Source organism: Quercus robur, chromosome 2, assembly GCF_932294415.1.
Source record: "Quercus robur chromosome 2, dhQueRobu3.1, whole genome shotgun sequence".
In the NCBI taxonomy this organism is placed as follows: domain Eukaryota; kingdom Viridiplantae; phylum Streptophyta; class Magnoliopsida; order Fagales; family Fagaceae; genus Quercus; species Quercus robur.
This window is the reverse complement of record NC_065535.1, coordinates 81,621,957-81,642,857: the sequence shown is the minus strand read 5'-3', so window position 1 is coordinate 81,642,857 and position 20,901 is coordinate 81,621,957. Positions and strand designations below refer to the sequence as shown.

The 20,901-nt window shown below is 34.9% G+C and overlaps 3 protein-coding genes across 4 annotated transcripts; 2 read left to right on the top strand and 1 right to left on the bottom strand.

The window, feature by feature from the left end:
- Nucleotides 1-729: 729 nt before the first annotated feature.
- Nucleotides 730-5,812, top strand: LOC126715313 (uncharacterized). The gene is made up of 8 exons (XM_050415864.1): nt 730-1,214; nt 1,982-2,117; nt 2,903-2,984; nt 4,176-4,351; nt 4,455-4,592; nt 4,675-4,814; nt 5,078-5,349; nt 5,460-5,812. The coding sequence occupies exons 1-7, from the start codon at nt 1,097-1,099 to the stop codon at nt 5,338-5,340; spliced, it is 1,053 nt and encodes a 350-aa protein (XP_050271821.1). The 5' UTR covers nt 730-1,096; the 3' UTR covers nt 5,341-5,349; nt 5,460-5,812.
- Nucleotides 5,813-10,612: 4,800 nt separating this feature from the next.
- Nucleotides 10,613-14,728, top strand: LOC126715312 (probable histone H2A variant 3). The gene is made up of 2 exons (XM_050415863.1): nt 10,613-10,988; nt 14,120-14,728. The coding sequence occupies exons 1-2, from the start codon at nt 10,878-10,880 to the stop codon at nt 14,414-14,416; spliced, it is 408 nt and encodes a 135-aa protein (XP_050271820.1). The 5' UTR covers nt 10,613-10,877; the 3' UTR covers nt 14,417-14,728.
- A 1,829-nt stretch (nt 14,729-16,557) lies between these two features.
- LOC126715311 (3-ketoacyl-CoA synthase 11) lies at nt 16,558-19,188 on the bottom strand. Of its 2 annotated transcripts, none has more exons than XM_050415862.1 (2): nt 18,949-19,188; nt 16,558-18,328 (listed from the first exon to the last, which is right to left on the bottom strand). In XM_050415862.1, exon 2 carries the CDS (start codon nt 18,317-18,319, stop codon nt 16,784-16,786), a length of 1,536 nt encoding a protein of 511 aa, XP_050271819.1. In that variant the 5' UTR covers nt 18,320-18,328; nt 18,949-19,188; the 3' UTR covers nt 16,558-16,783. The 2 variants fall into 2 exon arrangements, with proteins under 2 accessions (XP_050271819.1, XP_050271818.1); XM_050415861.1 differs by having other exon boundaries at nt 16,558-18,325; nt 18,949-19,187.
- Nucleotides 19,189-20,901: the final 1,713 nt, after the last annotated feature.

Here is a 20,901-nt window from a genome sequence, read left to right as displayed (position 1 = left end):
GTTCATAAATAAAGAAATTTATTGTAATGAGTTAATTAATCAATCCACAACAAATTTATTTCTTATTGTGCCAAGATATAAGTGAATCATCAAGCAAAAAGGGGTTATGAGGAGGAGTAAGCTATAAAATTATTTTTTTATTTCTTATTGTGCCAAGAGATAAGTGAATCATCAAGCAGAATAGAGTTAGGATGGAGAGTTATCCTACCATCTTGGCCACACGAGATCTCACTTTCTCAGAGCATAACATATGGTCTGCCATCTAAAGACAATATTCAGGTATTGCCGGATTGGATAACCAACAACATCAACCAAGTAAAAAGGTTAAAAGGCAAGTAGATTGCGCTATTTTTTTTATTAGGTCCCATTCTACTTTGCGTTCGACTAGTCATGTCGGTGTCGGATTTTAATATTTTATGGATATATGCCACTTTATTCTTTTCAAAATTAACGTTTTTTTGAACATACATATGTTTTCAAAGATTCAGATCAGCTTATATAGTAACCTAGTACTATTGTACTAGTACCGCACCGCATGTACGATAACAAAATCCTTGAAACGTAGTAAAAAAAAAAAAAAATCAAAATCAAAATCAAATCAAATCAAATTTCCCAAGAAAAAAATAAAAAAGAAAAAAGGAAAAACCTGAAATATATAAATATTAAAAAAAAATAAATAAATAAATAAAAGTCAGCAGGCTATATAAGAGCAGATCCACTTCTATTTCTCCTTTGCGCTTAGCCCTTCTTACACTTTGCTCTGTTCTCTAACAAATAGTATTTTATATATTAGAATTTTTCAATTTTTGTTTTATCTTTCTTAACTTTTCATATCCCAAATATCTATTTTACTTGTAATCATATATCAGAGCCATTGTTGAGGGTTAGGAGGTGTGGATTAATTCCCACCTGTGTTCAAAATACCGCCATTTCTCTCTCGCACCAATTTCCTGTAGATTTTTTAGGGTTAGGGTTTCCAATATATATATTTTAAAATTTATATTACAGATCACACAAAAAACCCGTAAATTAAAAAAAAAAAAAAAAAAAAACTGTTAGTAATTAGGTTTTGTTGGTATTGTTGTTATTGTAAGTGATGGAAAAGAAAAGGGTGGCTGTTCCGCTGGTTTGCCATGGCCATTCTCGGCCGGTAGTGGATCTGTTTTACAGTCCAGTTACTCCAGATGGGTTTTTCCTCATCAGTGCAAGCAAGGGTATGCATTTTATTTATTTATTTATTTATTTATTTTATTTCTCTTATCTTAATGTTGAGTTTTGATGAGGTAGATAGAGACCTGGTTCTGTTTGTTTAGTAGTATTTTTTGGTCATGTTAAATTGGATAATAAATTAATGGGTTATCGATTACAATAGCAAATTGCGGTGTTATTGACTGGGTTGTGCCTAATTTTTCTAGTTAGGCAATGAGATATTAGTTTATTGAATTACTAGCTGTTAAGTAATTCAGTTGTGTAGATGGATATTTGTGTCAACTGTGGTTTTGTGAACAATTTTAAAGTTGTTTATATATGTTATTGTTTTGAGAGTAAGAGCGATTTGACTCAAGTTGAGGGATTGAACATAGGTAGAGAATGACCTAAAATAACATTAGTAGAGGTCGTAGAAAAAAAGGAAGTGTTAATTAAGAAGGTGATAGAAAGTATGATTTTGGATACAATAGAATGCTGGAGAAGAATACATGTGAATGACTTTGATTAGTCTGTTGGGGATCTATAGCCAATTTCATAGTTTTGGTTCTAAGGCTTTGTTGTTGTTGGATATGCATTTTTATTGTACAAAGTGTTACATAAGGGAGTTTTTTTTTTTTTTAATATGTTATGTTAATCCAATGTTTAACACTGATCTTAATCATGGTACATGAAAGTGTGGCACTGGGACACATGTAAATACATGAATTTTTCTTGCAAAGCTTGTTTGATGTAATGGAGGTGATGGTCTGAGTTTTACTTGTGTGGTTCTCAGATTCTAATCCAATGCTCAGAAATGGAGAGACCGGAGATTGGATTGGGACATTTGAAGGACATAAGGGTGCAGTGTGGAGTTGCTGCTTGGATACTAATGCTTTACGTGCTGCTACTGGTTCTGCAGACTTTACTGCGTATGTGATTATATTTTTTTTCCTTGTTTATGTTTAATTGATCTTTTAATGCATTTGATAAATGCTTTAAACTCTGTGTGGCAGTAAAATCATTTAGAAAATTATGTTTGGAAGAGAAATTTATTTGAAACATTGGAACTGCCAAGAGCTTTGAAGCTCACTGGCATTGTTTGGTCTCCCTTATGAGGAGAATTAGGGTCTGAATCCCCCCTACCCCACTTGTTGTGACAATTGAATTATCAAAAAAAAAAAAAAAAAAAAAAACCATTGGAACTTTTTTTATGTTCAACTTACCCAGGAGACTTTTTCAAATTGTTTATTGCTGTGCAATATTAGCATTTTCTGTGTGATTTTGTTGAGACTTAGGTATCTTTTTGGTTTTGGCATTGTCTGTACAGCATTTTAAAAGATATTCTCCTTATTTTCCACTGTATTCTAAACATATTGACCATGCATTTCTAGTCTTTATTTACTTATCTAAAAGCTGGAAGATTGGCAAGTCTGCTGTTGTACTTGATGGTTTGTTTTACATCTTATCAGCAGAAAACACATTTACTGTTAGTTGAGTGTTTTGGTTTCGTTTTTAATAATTTATCCCCCCAAAAAAGAATAAATGAGTGGGGTTATAGTTTAAAGTAGTTATATTCAACATTATAGTTCCATAATCTAAGAAAGACTGAAATGAATGCCACATCTCATTAAGTTGTGTTTATTGATTACTCATAAAAAAAGTATTGTGTGTTGATTAAAAGTTATTATATTATGTGCCTTGATTTCATGTGCAGGAAAGTGTGGGATGCATTAACAGGCGATGAGTTGCACTCTTTTGAACACAAGCACATTGTTCGAGCCTGCGCTTTTTCTGAGGTAGATTTGAGTTTTTTTTTTTTTTTTGGTTCATTATCATTATTACTCCTTATTTTTTTGGATTATTTCAAATAGTTCCAACTGTCCAAGTGCTTATGAGGGAAAATTTAGGTACAATTTCTTAGGTGTAGTACGTAAGTTTCCCCATGTAATTCAAACACATGGATGCATTGACCCAATGAAGTATAAATAGTGTTATCTTCTCTGAGGACGATTAAATTCAATACAATTATGTGTTTGAATTCAATCGGGGAACCTAATTTATTGCACCTAAGGATCTGTATCTAAGTTTTACTTGTATTTATGTACATAAGTACATGAGTGATTCCATCAGTATTTCAGATTTCACACACACACATGCATCCATGCACACAGATGGACAGAGTGTATGGACAGAGCAGAGGAAAATATGGGAGGTGGATTGAGGAGACTTAATATTAGTGTATAGTGATTTGTTTAGAGCAACTCAGTTAAAAATACTGAGTAATTTCCATTTCTTGGGGCCTTATCTTTCCCATATTTTTTAGGGTTCAAGCTACATTGACCACTCCTTAATGGATTCAAGAAAATAATTTCTGGCAATATTAATTCTGTCACGAACGCCAATTATTGTACATATGAAAATAGTTACCAAATGGGTATCTCTCTCCGGGGAGTTACCTTTAATTGGATTTTGGTTGTTATTCCTTCTATTTTTGTTGGTGGACGTGACATTAGGGAGCTGCTTTAGTACTTTTCTGCAAGTACGGTGCAAGTTCTATGTGCTAACTTCTTGTGATCAACACTGCCTTTTGGACTTTTTACCGTACACATTGGTTTTAATTTAGGTAAAAATACACAAAACCCCATCAGTGAGCAAATTACTCTTTATCTTCAGGTGTTTTTAATGGTTTACAAATAAAACAATACCACATGGGGTTAAGTATTTTTTCCCTTTATTTTTATCTATACTTATTGTTCATCTAGTTATCCTTCGGTTTTAGCTAGCGTCTATTTTATTTTTATGGTTGGATCCATTTACACTATAGCTGTTGTCGTTCTGGTGGAATCATTCATTGTTGCTCATTTTTATGTTGTCTGTTGTTGAAATGGGGAATAGTTGTTTGTGGACACTTAAAATATGGGTTTGCCTATTTCTTCCCAACTATGTGTTTCTGTGTATCTCACTCTATTTTTTTAATCTGAGAACAGGACACACACCTTTTACTCACTGGGGGAATAGAGAAAATCCTTCGTATATATGATTTAAATCGTCCAGATGCACCTCCAAGAGAAGTTGATAAGTCTCCTGGTTCAGTCAGAACTGTTGAATGGCTTCATAGTGATCAGACAATTTTAAGTTCTTGTACTGATATGGGGGGTGTAAGGTATAAACATGCACTGTTGAAGCCACTTTTGTTTGAGTATTACTTGTTGAAGCTAATGTTTTTTGCCTAAATTTTACTTAAGTTTCTAGTAAATTTACAACAGATTATGGGATGTAAGAAGTGGTAAAATAGTCCAAACACTTGAGACCAAGTCATCTGTGACCAGTGCTGAAGTGAGTCAAGATGGTCGCTATATCACGACTGCTGATGGTTCTACTGTTAAGTTCTGGGATGCAAACTAGTGAGTTTCAAGCCAGGTTTAGTCTGTTTCTGGTGCCATAATTGCAGTTCTCATGGCTTATGATCTTTTATTTGTTTTCAAGCTTTGGGTTAGTGAAAAGCTACAACATGCCGTGCACAGTAGAATCAGCTTCATTGGAACCAAAGTATGGGAATAAGTTTATTGCTGGAGGAGAAGATATGTGGATTCGTGTATTTGATTTTCATACTGGTGACGAGATTGGTATGTGTTCCAACTTAAATTGGATCTGCTTAAAAATATCCTAATGTTACATGATTTCATTGTATAGATTTTTTCATACTTCTTTCTGGGTTTATTGATTTTCCATGTGGTTATTTATTTGATAGTCTGAGTTGTAATATGTTTCGATTTAAACTGCATGTAGGGTTAGATTGGATGGCCTGTCTGAGGATGTAAAGATCTTTTAATCTTTCGCTGAGTTTCTTATATGTATGCTGTAATCATTTATTTTTATTTGGATGCAGCATGCAATAAGGGTCACCATGGTCCTGTACACTGTGTGCGTTTCTCACCAGGAGGAGAGTCATATGCCTCTGGGTCTGAGGATGGAACCATCAGAATATGGCAGACAGGCCCTCTGACTCATGATGACACTGAGACACTCACAGCAAATGGATCGACTGGAAAGGTGAAGGTAACTGCAGAAGAGGTTTCACGCAAGATTGAAGGATTCCACATTGCAGATGAGGGAAAGTCCATAGAGAAGGAAGAGGCAGTGAATGAGTGACACGGCCAAGTACTTTATTTGCCTATTTGTGGCATATTGCTATGCTATCCTTGATAGAATCTCATCTTACAGATATTGACTGAAGTTTCTGAATTGATTTTTTTTTTACAATTTTTCAGTTAATGCTGCATTACATAGAGATATGGATCAGACCAGATGAACAGCTTTCTTGCCAGATCTGCACTCTTTTGTTTTTTGTGTTATGGTAGTATGTATAATGGAAGACTGCTGATCAGGTGGTGTTGAGCCCTATCTCCATCCGGACAGCCTTATTCTGGAAATCTTTTGAAATCAATAGAAAACAGACAGTGATAAAAGTAAAGGATTGTGGCCAGTGATTTATTTTAATTTTCCAATCTCTGTTTCATTAACCAGATCCTGGTTAATGCATCACCAAGTCTTCTAGATTGATTGGGCACATATGCTAGCACTGGTTTTGATATGGCTATTGGTTTTGAAAATTAACAGCCAATCCCTTGCTTCTGGATATTTTTTATTCTACTGCAAAAAGCTGATGCAAGATTTAATGATTAGACTCAGACATGTGAGTCTCATGCATTTTTGTTCTAATTGTGAATGTGTAAATGCTTATGCTGGCAGGCATAGGGTTGAATTTATATTTTTATAAGATCAAATAGCTGAAGATTCAGCAAAAAAAAGAATCCTTCTCTGAAGGTAAACGATGGTGGACCAGTCAAATCAATGAATGAAAACCCACTATTATTATTATTATTATTATTATTATTATCTATTAACTATATAAAATGCGGCTATGCCACTGCAATATTTATGTACTGTTTATATCACTTTTTTCCCTGTTTATCTACAGTGGAATTTTGGTGAGGCATTTGTCTTTTTTTTTTTCTCTTTTTTCTTTTTTTTTTAAGTTTTGAACAATAGCTACAGTAGTTACAGTTTTTTGTTCGGGTCGGGTTTATGCCCAACCCACGACCGACCAGATGACATCGGGTTTCTGACGAGAAGACCCGCCGCTGACCGTGAAAACCCACGGGTCAAGTCGGATCGGACCCGGTTGGTCGGCGGTCGGGTCAATCGAAGTTGAAAATATGCTGCCAGAGGTTCAAATCGGCGGCAACTACGTGTTTTTTAGCCGGATCTTCATCGGATTTGAGCAAAACCACTCGATCTAAGCAAAATAACACCATATCTTCGTCGGATTTGAGGAAAACCCACCGGATCTTAGCAAAAAATTACCAGATTTTCGTTGGATTTGAGAAAAACGCACCAGATTTGTGCTGTATTTGAGCGAAATCCAATAAATCGTAGCTGGATATGAGCGAAAATGAGGAGATCTGAGCGAAAATCAGTATGTTTTCGCCGGATTGGAGGTAGATTTGGCCTTTAGTCGGTCGGATCGGGTGGCTCGGTTTTTGGAGAAGGAGATCCGCCATCCGACCCGTTGGCATCGGTTTTGAACCTCTGACTGCCGACCGCCTCTCTCCTCGGGTCGGACGGTTTCGGTTCGGGTAGCTCCAAGTCGGACGGGTTTTGCGGGTCACGGGTGGGTGTGGACAACCCTAATACTAACACAACAAATTTCACAATATTTTCATAATTATTGAGATGTCAATTTCTTATAAGTCAAAATAAAATAATAAAATATGAAACTGTGACCAACCACAATTGAAAATAAATGTTTTGTAAAAATGTTGTGAGACTTGTTAGGTAAATATGTAAAAGCTACATTACTTTTGGTTTGTTTAATATGTAATTTTTTTTTTCAATCATTGATTTGTGCTCTTTTTTCTTTACACACTATTTTAAGTAAAAACACATAGTTTTGCATACAAAAACAAAAGCAAAAACTTAGGAAAAAAACATTTTTCATCCTTTATGTTTGGGGTAGTTTACAATTCTTCCTTAAACTTTAAAATCATGTAATTTTTCCATTAATATTTTAGAAAAGAGCAAATATATCATATTGTTATACTCTCAGTTAAACTCTTACGAAATCTTATGATTCTTAAAATATTTTATTGTGTAATGTCTAAATTACTCCTACTAAATTTTAACATCCTAAAAATTTTCTTTACGTATTTTGAGTTTTAAATGATAAAAATTCTTAGAAAGTTAGAATGATGATATTTAATGACACAAGCCTCTTTTTTTTTTTCTTTTTTTTTTTTAATTTTAAATTTCTTAACAAAACTCAGTTGTTTATTGTTGAAAAATGATAATATTCATTATCATTCTTAGAAGTTTTTAGATAATAGATATATTATCTTTAGCAAGTAGGTACTAAAAAATTATTATAATTAAAATAAATATTTATATGTTAAATAGCTACCCTAACTTTGTGGTTGATCAAAATTCTTAAACGAATGAGATTAATTTTTTACGACATAATTATCAAAATTCTTAAAATTAATGTCTCTTTTTATTAATGTAAATCTCTATATATTTTAAAAATCAAATGATTCATATATTTGTTTTATAATACAAATAAAATCTAGAATTGACTTTAATTATTACAGTACTTTTTTTCCACGGCAAGCACGTGCATTGTACATGCTGCCCTAACTAGTTATTATACATGGGCTAAAGATGAAAAATATTAGTCCACAGGCATGATTTTGTTCAATAAAGTTTGCAACATGCCATGCCCGCGGCTCCAAGAGTGATATTTCAACTTCTTGCATTCTTACATAATAATAAGCGTCATTAATTAAATTTATGTTAAAATTACAATTGATCATTAAAGATTAGCTCAAGCAATTTAGTATCTAAAATATGATTCTAATATTTGAAATATAAGAGGTATTCACACTAACCTTTGCACCATTTTAGCTTATTTGACATCGTCTTATGCAGTACGCACGAAATGCTTGGAGGCATAGTTGTTAGTATCGTATGATACGCGATACGTATCGTACGATATATATCGTATCGTGTACAAAAAGTTTCGTATCGTAGGGGTATATCGTAAGTGCTCATGAATCGTCCAATACATAGGTGCATACTATATGAATCGTATCGTACGATACATAGATATGTGGGTTTAAAATGGGTTTTTTTTGTTAAAATTTGTGATTTTATTTGATTTAAACAAGTTGTTAGACTTTGTTAATACAAAATTATTAGGAAACTTAATTGAGTCTAATGAAATAGCAAGTCCATGAGTTTTTTTTCCTCCTTTCTCTTTCTTCTACAAAATTTAGACTATACTCATAACACTCACTTTCATATGTACAAATTTATTTTTTATACTATTTGTGGGGTCGGGGAACTTATGATCTGGCCCACGTTCTATTAGGGCTCAGGGCCCATGCCGAGGAGGGTGTGTGCCGAGGACGAATGATGAAAGGCCGAGGTGTCAAGGGGAACAGCTAAGGACGACCCTATCCTCGGCACTCTAGGACTTCAAGGGGAAGAGCAACGTCTCGATGAAGGCTATCCCCAAACAGCCCCCTGAAGGGGATGCGAGTAGAATGGGGCCCATGTGGAGGTACGATGCAAAATTGGTTCAAGGTAAACACGTCCCCTCCGCATTAAATGCACCGGCCAGCGTCCTGACCATGTTAATGAGAAAAGACGTCTGGGCAGGGCGACTTCGATCATCGCAACTAACAGAAAGCAAGGAGGGACAGCTGATGGGACGGGTACAGAAGTAGACACCTACCTGACCAACAAGTGGAGGGCTAAGATCAACCAAGAAGGGCTATATAATGTAAAAGTTAAAGCACCAAGAGAGGGGCTGGGAAAAATGGCCAAAAACCAGAGCCTCCCAGCCCGCCTCCAGGACAGATTTTATTGGGGCGAACACGATTTAACTATGTATGAACACCACAGAAAACCCACCGTCTAGTGACTAAGGCCTAACCTTTCAAACCCACGCTCTATAAATGATAGTGTTTGGGCCTTTTTACGTGCGAACTCGATACTATTATGGGTCATTACAAATCGTGTCCTTACAATGTATTAAATGAAAATATAATTATTTTTTATTTTGTTATTATTATTTTGAGTCTAAAAGGCTAGAATGCCAAGAAAAAATATAAAGAAAAAATTATTAGAATAAAAAAACAAAAAACAAAAAAGAGTAAATGTTGATAATAATAAAGAAAATGTCTATGAAAAAATGATTTTGCAAGATGCTGAACAAGATGATAACATTGACTTAGATGAGATTGATTAGCCAATATGATGAAAAAATATTATTATTTTGGTTCATATATCATGTATTACTTCTGAGTTTAATCAATTTGAATGTGCATGTTATAAACATAAGTTAATTTGATTTATTTAGTTAGTTTTGTTATATTTTATTACATAAGTAATGATTAAATTGGTCATTAGTTGAATATATTTTGAATTTATAATGAATATACCTTTTATATATGTATATCTATAATTATTTTATAATTTTATTAGGTATTTGTGTATCTTAAGATACATGATTCGATATGATATATGATACAAAAAAATAAAAAATCGATCCACGATACGATTCACGATTTGACAATTATGCTTAGAGGTAAGATAAAGAGTTTTGGAGGTAAAGAGTTTTAGATTTGTAGGGACAATTTAAAAAAAAAAAAAAATTCACATTATCTATTCTATTTAAATACTATTTTTTCTCTCTCCGACAATAAATAAATATTTAAAAAGTATTCCTTAAAAAAGAAAATTAAAAAAAAGGTATTAATGGATATGACATTAATTAGAATTTTTTTAAAATAAAAAATTCAAGAAAGAATTTTGAATATTTTTTATTCAAAAAACTTAAAAAAAAACCATTAAAAAAAGGTTTTTTAAGAAAAACAAACCATAAAATAAAAATAAAAAAGAATTTTTTAAGAAGGAGTTTGATTTACCTCTAGTACTTTTTTAATTGGATATTTTTTTTTGTTATTTTTAAATATACAATGATAAATTGTAATGAGTTTTAATCTTCGTCTTTTATTTAATTAGTGAATAATATAGTAATTTCTCATTTAAAAAAAATTAACTTAAAAAAAAATTGTAAGCCAAACCCTAAAACGTCGGAAAATAAGTAACCAGTGACACAGTAGGATTGTTTTAGTTACGAAGTTCGAGGGGTCTGGGTCAACTATTTTACTTTTCCAATAAAAAAAGAGAAAAAAAAAGAAAAAAAGAAAAAGAAAAAGGAGATAGTATTGGATAGGCCGATGCCGTAACAGCAGAGTATGGTATCGTAAATAAGCGGAAAAGAATAGGGTTAGTTTTGTAAAAGTGGTGGCGTGGCGTGAATAAATAAAACAAAACCCTCTGGAAGCTGAGGCAGTAGTGCCCGGTTATATATATATATATGACATATCATTAGTCAGCAGCAACGAAGCAACCTTTCTCAGTTCTCTCGATCTCAAAACAAAACCAAACCGAAACCGAAACCGAAACCCCCTCTTCTCTCTCTCTCTCTCTCTCCTAGTACCCCAAACTGTGTTTGCTCTCCCATCCCAGCCAATTTACCTCGTCCAATTTTCCTTAAACAAATCAAATCTTTTTTCTTAAAAACCTCGAGGGGTTGGCGGGAAAAATAAGAAGGAAGAAGAAAGATGTCGGGAAAGGGCGCAAAGGGTTTGATTATGGGGAAGGGGGCAGCGGCCAACAAGGACAAAGACAGCAAGAAGAAACCCATCTCTCGTTCCTCTCGTGCTGGCCTTCAGGTCCTCTCTCCTCTCTTCTCTTCACTCTTCAGATCTCTCTCTCTCTCTCTCTCTCTGTTTTTCTCTTTCAATTTTATACTTTCTCTTCCCCCCCTAATTAGGACGCTTTGTTTTGCTTTGTGCACTGTTTGGCTTGGTTCCTGAAAAATACTGTAGAGATTGTTTGATGACTGATTTTTTATGACTTGGGTATGGTGATATTTCATTCCTTGGGGACTAAACAGCAAAACATAATTATATGATATAATATAACATGTATAAAATTTAAAAATTTGCTGGCTTTTGTTTTTAGTAGGAACCAAACAGGGTTTGTTGTTGGAACGTGGAACATTTAAAATTCCCTTAAAATTCTTTTCGTAACGTTTTTCTTTTCTTTTTTAAGGGGTTTATTTATTTATTTATTTTTGTTTTTGGAAGTCTATTATTAGTCTATCATTTGTGATGTGTATGCAAATAGCTTTGTGATATTTGATTAATCCGTTTTCTTCTCTCACAATTGTGGCTGGAGAGTGCCGTCGTGGCTTGAAAAGGCATTAATGGGTTCGCGTGTAGCTTACACTTTAAAAAAAAAATAATAATAAATCTTTGTGTAAAACCCTTTTTATATTTTTTTAATAGCTGTTTTCCTTTACCATTATTTTCAATCGAGTCATGGGATGGCATGTTTGGCTGAGTAGATGTCCAAATAGTAGGGCAAATCTATGTTATGATGAACATTAGCGTGAATAACTATACTGTTGCAATCCAAAATATGCATGTCTTGTCATATAGGCTTTTGTAAATGGGGCGGGCTCACCTTCCTTTATAATATCTCCAGTTCTCTCATGTTTCTACACCAATGAAAGACACGTGGCAAGCAACGAATCCTAAGCTTATAAATAAGCCACATAATTTTCTCTCCCTTTTAACCCGATAGGTTCAGTTTTCAATAAAACTTTTCTGGGTTTGCTTCAATCACCTGTTACGAAAAATGATCCTTCAAAATCATATTTTGATGGTTTCCACTATCACAAAATGATCAAGCCACTCCAGACCCATATCTAGGAAGCTCAAGAACTCTTTCAAGAGCTTCAAAGTTTGATGGGAACAACTTTTGATGGAGAACAGAACAATGAATTGGGTCTTTGATTTGGGTTTTATAAATTGTGATTTGAATTTGAAGAGAAAGGTCAATTAATTGGATAAATAAATAAAAAATTTAAGGAATAAAAGATTAGAGAAGAATATCATGGCTGCTTTCAAAGCTTTGAAGAAGGAGAGGAAGCTTTGAAAGCTTCCATGGCTGATTCTTTCACATCTTTCAAAGCATATTCAGAAGTCTCATGCAAACCCACAACCCATCGGAACTCCCACGGCCAGATATCCATATCAAACCTGATGTCTCACCTCCCCAAGCTCGCCGGAGGACCTCAATTTCACACTCCTCTGCCAGAATGAGCCTCGATGCTCACAGCGGCATATCCATGAAACCTTGTCAATCCAAACAGCAATGGTTTCTTGTTTTGCTATGCCAATCTTAGCTGTGAAACCCACTGTTTTAGCCCAAACCCATTGCCATCAAGTTCCGAGCTGCCAATTTGGACGCATCTGATGCTCAGGTAGGTGAGGTCCCTTAGGGTGGGGATGGAGAAAGATGCAAAGAAGAAAGAAAGACAAAAAATTGAGAGAAAAAAGTGGTATTTGACGTGTGATTTTTCTAACCTTAGGATTTGTTGCTTGCCATGTGTCTTTCATTGGTGTAAAAACATGAGAGAACTGGAGATGTTATAACGGGAGGGGAGCCCACCCCTTTGTAAATAATGTTTTTTTTTATCAAAGCATTACTCGTTGGAAGATTGGTTGAGCTAAGAGTATCATTTGAATTTATTAAAAGAAACAGTCCAATTGTCGGTGAGATTGACCTGTTATATATGCTTATGGTTTTTGAGAAGTACTGATGACTTCTATAAGGTAGTAGGCGCCTCAGTTTTATGCAATTTGATGGTGGCTTCTGTACTTGGTGGCTCCGTATGATATTTGAGTTATTAATTTCAAAATTTGATTTGCATGGCTTGATGATTTTGTAACGTGTAAGGCAGATGTGATACACTGTTTGAAATGAGTACAACGGTTTACATCTTTGTACTTGAGGATTGTAAGAATGAAGAATAACAATATCATTGCTTGTGTTTCTTTGCCATGTCATTAATGGTGATTATGTATCATGTCTTTTGCTTCAGGTACTAACTTTGTTCAATCTTTCAGAGTCTATTCATATGTAGATATTTTCTCTGTTTGTAATTCTTTAGGCTCCTTAGTGTATTTCTTCATGAATTAGTCTCGTTGCAATAAAATTATTTTTACCTATTTTATGTATACATATCCGCAGGACCTTGGCAACAATTTTTTGTTATAAGTTTTATTTGCATCATGCTGGTTTTGTGGCTAATGTGTAGTCCTTGGCACAGACTGAGGTTTGATTGACTTTATGCATATAAACTAAGTAATATCCTGAGAAACCTAGGACACTTATTATTATAAAATTTGAGTTAAACATGCCCACTAGTTTGCTCTCCACGCTGTATTTAAATGGGGGAGGATGTGCAATATGAGCTACAGCTCATGGGCCTAATTGAATTGAGTTAGGCTCGGCAGATCAGTGTATGTTGTTGGAGGTGGGCTTAGTTTTTTACTCTAGTCCCTTTTGCTTCTTCTGGATATTGGGGAAAGGATTGGTGCTGTGTTTTTTAACTGTCCAAGAAAATAATGCAATGCTGGATGATAGACAAGCTGAAACTAACATTATTGAGTGGTTAGGTTTGCTCGCATTTAATGTAGGCAACTGTCCTTTGAGCTGCTTTTTACATGGACTGCTTGCCTGTTCTCTTCCTTTCTTCACTTTGTGGTCACTTCAATGTTTGCTTGAATAGTGTTGTAATTTGTGGTGACAACATATCAAAAATTTGTCAACCAATTTTTACTTATTATGAGACTTGGTTTGACTTCTGAGATGGTGGAATTTGAAACCAAAGCAGGGACTTGTTTTTGATGGATTAATCATTAGGTACTGATGTTAGACATTGGGATGCTATTGGAAAGTATACTCTGTGTTTTCTGACTTTTGTGATTTGTTCTGGAATGAATAATTGCAGTTCCCAGTGGGTAGGATCCACCGTCTATTGAAGTCAAGGACCACATCTAGTGGGAGAGTAGGAGCAACAGCTGCAGTCTACTCTGCAGCAATCTTAGAGTATTTGACTGCGGAGGTGTTGGAGTTGGCTGGCAATGCAAGTAAGGATCTCAAGGTCAAACGTATCACTCCCAGGCATTTGCAGCTTGCAATCCGAGGTGATGAAGAACTTGATACTCTCATCAAAGGAACCATTGCAGGTGGAGGTGTGATCCCTCACATCCACAAATCACTTATCAACAAGTCATCCAAGGACTAGATTACAAATGGATTATGGCTGCTTACATTTGCCAACTTTCTAGGAATAGATGCTCCTTCGTGGTACTTGAGTCATGGATTTCTGTTCTCTTCTTTCTTTGGAAGCAGGGTCTCCAATTGTGTGTTCAAATCATTATTGTTCATGCTTGATCTCCCTGTTTCTGAACTAGTTATGTTTCTGATTATATGTGTTGTGGATAATGTCATTGTCTGACATTTTATTTAAATCTTAGGCTGACTTTTAGACATTCGGGTATTGTGTAGTATCAATTGCTATTTTTAATTCGAATTCCTTTGGGACATTTGGATTGCATCTGTTTGTTCCATTGTATTGGTTTTGCTCGATCATTTATCTTGCACAGATTAGTCAGCAGGAATTGGCTAACGCTAAATGGAAGCTTTAATCTCTCATATGATGATAATATATTGAAATCGTGTAATTGCTTGATTCACGTTGAACTTACTATACCATATGCTGTGGGTGTAGGTTTCATATTATCATTTTGTTAATGTTGATGTCTAACCTTGGTGATGTGAGAGTTCATATGTAGTCCTTGATAAATCATGCGCTTTATGGAAATGTTTCACAGAAGATTCCACTATTTCACTTTCTATTGCCTTCTGCGGACTGCGGTAAAGGCCTCGCCATACATTTTAAAGCACCATCAGTTCGTTCGAATCAGGAGCTAATGTGTAATAAAATAGTAGAGATAACTTTTTTATTTTTCTTTCTATTTTAACTATCTAACTTTTTAGATGGGCCTGCATTAATCTCTCTATCCTTTCCTCATCTCTATTTATTCTGTTTATATTTTACATTATCCAACCATTTTTTTTTTACTTGTATAAAAAAAATTTATCCAACCGGTTTCAACCGTCCTAGGCACCACACACTGGCATCGTCAACCTCCACGAAACCGATACAAACTATGCCGTTCAAAGTCACCCATGAGCAACATCCTAGTCATCCACACAGACTCTGCTATCCATCACTATTGAATTACTTCTTGGTCTCCCTCATCGCCGAACCTTCCTCCACCCATAAGTCACATGTTCTACGATTGAATCCTTGATGGCTTTCTCCCTCTTGACTGAGAAGCCTACCCGCAACAACCACACCACTGCTACCAAACTCCATCAAAGTCATCCACATCCATGTTCAATGGCATGCCAATTTCTGATTAAGGAATTGGGAGTTGATGCTCTAGAAGGATTTTGGATGCATGGGCACTGGTTGAGAGAGAGAGAGAGAGAGAGAGAGATGAGCATAGATAATAAAAAGTATTAAGCAATCACTCATAGAAGTGGCTTAGTGGTCAAGAAACCCTTGTGACCATCATCTTGAGAGTTAGAGATTGAGTGTTCGAATAGTGGCAAGTCCTACTATTGTGCGGGTGGTTCTATGTCATTCATGAATAAGGTTTAAGTGGGCCTGAGGATAGTGACCGCACCTGCAAGCTTTCTTATTTATTCATCAAAAAATGAAAAATAAAAAAAAATATTAAACAACATAATGAAGAGGGTCACTGAGGCTATAGTGAACAGTGACTCATATTGGTGCAAAAAACGAGTCACCACAGCATTTAAAAAAAAAAAAAAAAATAGAGATCGATAGGTAGTGAATGCAGAAGAATTTTGAAGTTGACTAGCCACAATTAGATTTAAAAAAGGATATGAAGGGCGTGAGATGTGAAAGCCGTAACAAGAGGAAGAGAAACATTGCATGAAGAGGATCACTAGCCAGTACCCAGTACCCAGTCTGTGGCCTATGGGAATGCTTTACCACTGCGCACAGCACTGTGCAAATGGATGTAATGCATGCCGGTTTTTTTTTTTTTTTCTTCTTGAGAAAGACATGGACTGAACACACACACAGGGAGTAGGAACCCGGGTTTAATATCACACAACTCGCAACATACAAAAGCCGGTTTTTATCAACTACAACTGTAAGTACTAGTGTTGGGTAGGTCTTTTAGTAAAAGGTAAAATCCAATTTTCAAGTTGTTCTACATATGGCGATGTAACAAAGCAAAAACTTAGCGAAGATGCAAGTAGGGACAAAATGCATAAGTCAAAGATGTTATTACTAGAAATAATTAGTACCAACTTCTAATTTCAATCTTAGATCCTAAGAGAATGCCAAAAACATAATTTGCCCGATGAATATCAATTGATCCAATAAAAATATGCAAATGTCCTCTCATCCCAAGATTACCATTCCACAGCCGTAAAAGCACAATCAAGTCCCCAAATCTAGATATGAAAAGTAGAAATGAATCCAACACCTCAGTTAAAAGAAAGAAAAAAAAAAAATTCACCATTCGCGAAAGCCAACACCATGTGCCAAAATTCACCATTTTTTTTTTCATTAGATTGCCGATATCTTTGGAACATCCACTGGGAAACTATGAATTTCATCCATCCAAGGGCTCTTCTCCTTTGCTGGGTTTATGGTCCTTAGAGCCTTCCAAACAGCACTGTTACATTTAAACCCTGAACCAAAAGCTATTTGCCATGTCCTATCTCCCTTCTTCATTCTTCCCTTTGCTTCTGTATAAGCCAATTCATACCACAGAGAACTGCTTGAGGTGTTGCCAAATCGGTGGAGTGTCATCCTTGATGGTTCCATATGCCAATCAGATAGTTGCAAATTCTTCTCCAGTTCATCCAAAACAGCTCTTCCTCCAGCATGAATGCAGAAATGCTCAAAAGCTAGTTTAAAATCTGGAATATAAGGCTTGATCTTCATCTTGAATAGTTTTTTCCCAATCAATGTAGCAAAGAATAGCAGCTGTTCTGACATTGGCAGAACAAGAGGCCCCAAAGTGGTGATGTTGGTCTTCAGGGCATCACCAGCAACTGCCATAAGATCCTTTGACAACGTAACACCAACCTTCCCATTGGAGTCTTCTTCTTGGGTGACGCAGCCAAAGCACTTGTCATCTGCACCCTTGTGGGTACGAACAGCATGTACCAATTGGTATTTGGATCTTCTTCTATCAGAGCTTTTGTTAGAAAGTAGTATTGCCGCTCCTCCCATTCGGAATAAGCAATTTGAAACGAGCTTTGATCTGTCATTTCCAAAATACCAATTCAAAGTGATGTTCTCCATGCTGATGACCAATGCATAGGAGTTGGGATGGACCTGAAGAAGATCTTTAGCAAGTGCAATTGAAATAAGACCTGCACTGCAACCCATCCCACCCAGATTGTAGCTAACTATGTTACCCCGAAGCTTGTAGTGATTGATAACCATGGCAGAAAGAGATGGGGTCGGATTGAACAAGCTGCAATTCACAACCAAAATGCCAATGTCTTTTGGCTTGACAGAGGTCTTAGCAAAAAGCTCATCAATAGCACCATACATCACAGCCTCAGCTTCTTTTCTAGCTTCTTTCATGGAGGGATTTGGAGGAATATTCAAAACAGCCTCTGGCAGGTAAGTAGAATCACCAAGGCCAGATCTCTCAAGGATCTTTTTCTGGAATTCAAGATTCTCATCTGAAAATGTACCAGTCAGCCGAGATTGATCCATGAAGATCCTTTTGGTGCATTTCCGAGACTCTTCAGGCTTGTAGCAAGAGAAATTGACAAGGTATACAGGACGAGGACGAGTGACAAAGTACACGGTGGACAAGAAAACAAGGAGAGTTGAGCAAATGATCACGGAGATTAGATTGTATTGGAGATGCTCCCAAAGATCATAAAGATCTTGGAATGAAAATGTTGAGAGCTGCACGGCAATTAGGACTACGAGAGGGGTGATGAAGAGGTACATTCCATGGGTGATGAGGTAATGGTAACCAAGCTTCACATATTTTAGTTTAATTGATTTTTTGAAATCAGGGAGATTTCGCGATGATGATGACGGTTTCAAGGACACGTTTGATTTTGTCTCTGTCATTCTTTCCTGCTAGACATTCAACGATTGGGTGAGATCAAATACCAGGAAAAAAAAAAAAATCATATTTACAATCAATTCTAAGCACACATTATGAACATTTCAAAAGAAGATAAGAATTATACAAAGATGTTCCAAGATACTTGATCAGTCTTTCAATAGTAAATTTGATCAGAAATGGTAGTCAAAATTTTGAATTTAGGGTTCTAAATGGAGTCTCTAAAAAGTGGGCCCTCTCTGAGAAATCTAAATCTACAAAATTGAAATACATACATTGCAACATTAATACAAAATTTCTTGTTTTTATCTTTTTTAATATTGCAAAACCCATCATTTCAAAATTTAAAAACATACATCAAACTAAGCTATCAATCATCAATCCCAGATCAGAATCCCACCTCAAAAAATAGATTTTGCACACATCTATCGAAACCAAGAGCAGAAAAAGACTTTAACAAACCCAGATCAATATTCACATCAAAGACCAGAATTTTCAACAATCTGAACAAGTTAGTAGCAAGAAAAAAAAACCATAAAAAAGAGAGGAGAACTCCAAAAAAAATTACAAAAATTTCATGCATACAAAGATAGAAATAGCAAAATCAAACAAAACCCAGATCGAAAAAACAGACCTTGAACGTCGAATCCCACCAGAGATCGTAGAAAACTCCCCAGAGCAACCAAAGGGAAAGACAAAAAGAGAGACCTCCGAGAGAGAGAGAGATTAAATTAAATGGTAATAATTTAAAATAAATAAAAAAAAAAGGTTTGGAAAAATGTTAAGATAAAACTAATTTTTTTAAAATTATTGGATGTTGAGGTTGTGCGAGGCCGAGGTGTGAGGTGGGAATAAATTTATAGAGGTGGTGGAGAAGATAATGCCAAAACAAACAAAAGCCATTGATAGAATAGACAAAACAAACTTTATTAGAAGCCGTAGAGGAAAGCCGCGAAGACTACGCGTTTTTAAGATTTTAATTTTAATTTTAATTTTTTCTTTTATTTATAAATTTTTACCCTTCAAGGCGGCGCTATCCAGTTTTGATTTTTTTTTTTTTTTTTTTTTTTTTTTGAAATGTTGATTTTGACTTTTCTCAGAACAGTGTGGGTTCGTCGGTCCTTTCGGGAAATCCCACGGTCGTGCTTTGCTTTGCCAGTTGCCATATTAATACTTTCACTTATGTGTAACTAGAGATCTAAGCTTATAGTTATAGCCAATTGAACACACAGCAAATTTGACGTGGCAAATTGTTAATAATAGGTAAAAAAATGTTTAAGAACTAGAAGAACAAGTTTGCTAAGTATAAAAAAGGAAAATGTTATACAGTATCGTAAAGTGTTTTTTAATGATAAGTTATTGTGAAATTTAGCTAATAAAAAATTGGCATGAATTGATGAAAGGTGTTGGAGATTATGCTGAGATATAGCTAGAGTGATAAGTAAAACTTAAAAGTTAGCTTTACTAGCTCCATAGTCCACATTTAGGGGTAAAAAAATTTGGCTTAAAGCAAAAAAAGAAAAAAAAAAATGTTATCAAATTTTTTTGTTTAGGAAGCGTTGCTTAATATAACTATGTTTTCTACATTTCTATGCTGGGCAGTCTAGAAGTATCCTTTATTTTGAAAGATAAAATAAAAATCCTATTGCTCTAACTATAGCGTGTTTGGCATCTTTACTCAAATTGTATTTCTCTACTTAGTTCGTGGATAGTAAAATGCGGGGGAAAAAAAAACAAAAAACAAAAAAAAGGTGTTTAACACTTTTTTCAGGTTCTAGAAAATGCATGTCTAGAATAGTGTATTTTACTTCATTCTATAAAAAAATAAAAAATAAAACATCTCTCTCTCTTAATTTTCTTTTTCCTTTCAACTCTCAACCTTTCTTTCTTTTCCCTTCTTCTTCTAAGGTTCTGTTTAGAATCTCCTTATTTTGCTGAAATTAAAAACTTTTTACTGAAAGTATTACAAATAAAGTTAAAAGTTAACTAAACACACACTTAGTGTGCGTTTGACTCTAGCTTAAAAAGCCAATTTATTTTACTATTCAGTTTATTTTTGCTACTATTCATAGGCCCCACTGCACTTTTGGTACTATTCATGAGTCACATTATACTATTTCAGCCAACTTTTACCTTTATCTACGGTACTTTCCGCAAAAAGTTTTCAATTTCAACAAAATAAGCGGATCTCAAACAAATCCTAAATATCTCCTCTCCTCACTTCATGCTTGTGTATTCTCATGTACTCCTTGATATGAAAATCACAATCATTATTAGATCTCGAGGCGCAAGAGCATCCTCTACGCTTATGTGGGCTGTGCCTATTCAATTTCAATATTTAATTATTTTTTCATCCAGAACAATGTGTCTATATCTATATATTATGTATCTTTTTCTAGAACAATATAACTATTCACAATGGCGACTTCAAGAATTTTTTTGAGGGTAGTTATTAAAAAACTTAAATTATACAAAATCTAATAAAAAAAGAACTTTATATGCAAACACATAAAGTCTTACAATTCCTTTCACAAATTTTCTTATTTTGAAATTGTTATATAATAGTCTCATTATCAATATTGCAAGC

Bases quoted from the DNA above. Each gene is read 5' to 3' on its own strand.
- LOC126715311 (XM_050415862.1), bottom strand. From the start codon at position 18,319: ATGACAGAGACAAAATCAAACGTGTCCTTGAAACCGTCATCATCATCG.
- LOC126715313 (XM_050415864.1), top strand. From the start codon at position 1,097: ATGGAAAAGAAAAGGGTGGCTGTTCCGCTGGTTTGCCATGGCCATTCT. The intron at 4,352-4,454 runs GTATAAACATGC...AATTTACAACAG, and splicing joins ACTGATATGGGGGGTGTAAG to ATTATGGGATGTAAGAAGTG. The intron at 4,815-5,077 runs GTATGTGTTCCA...ATTTGGATGCAG, and splicing joins TCATACTGGTGACGAGATTG to CATGCAATAAGGGTCACCAT.
- LOC126715312 (XM_050415863.1), top strand. From the start codon at position 10,878: ATGTCGGGAAAGGGCGCAAAGGGTTTGATTATGGGGAAGGGGGCAGCG. The intron at 10,989-14,119 runs GTCCTCTCTCCT...GAATAATTGCAG, and splicing joins CCTCTCGTGCTGGCCTTCAG to TTCCCAGTGGGTAGGATCCA.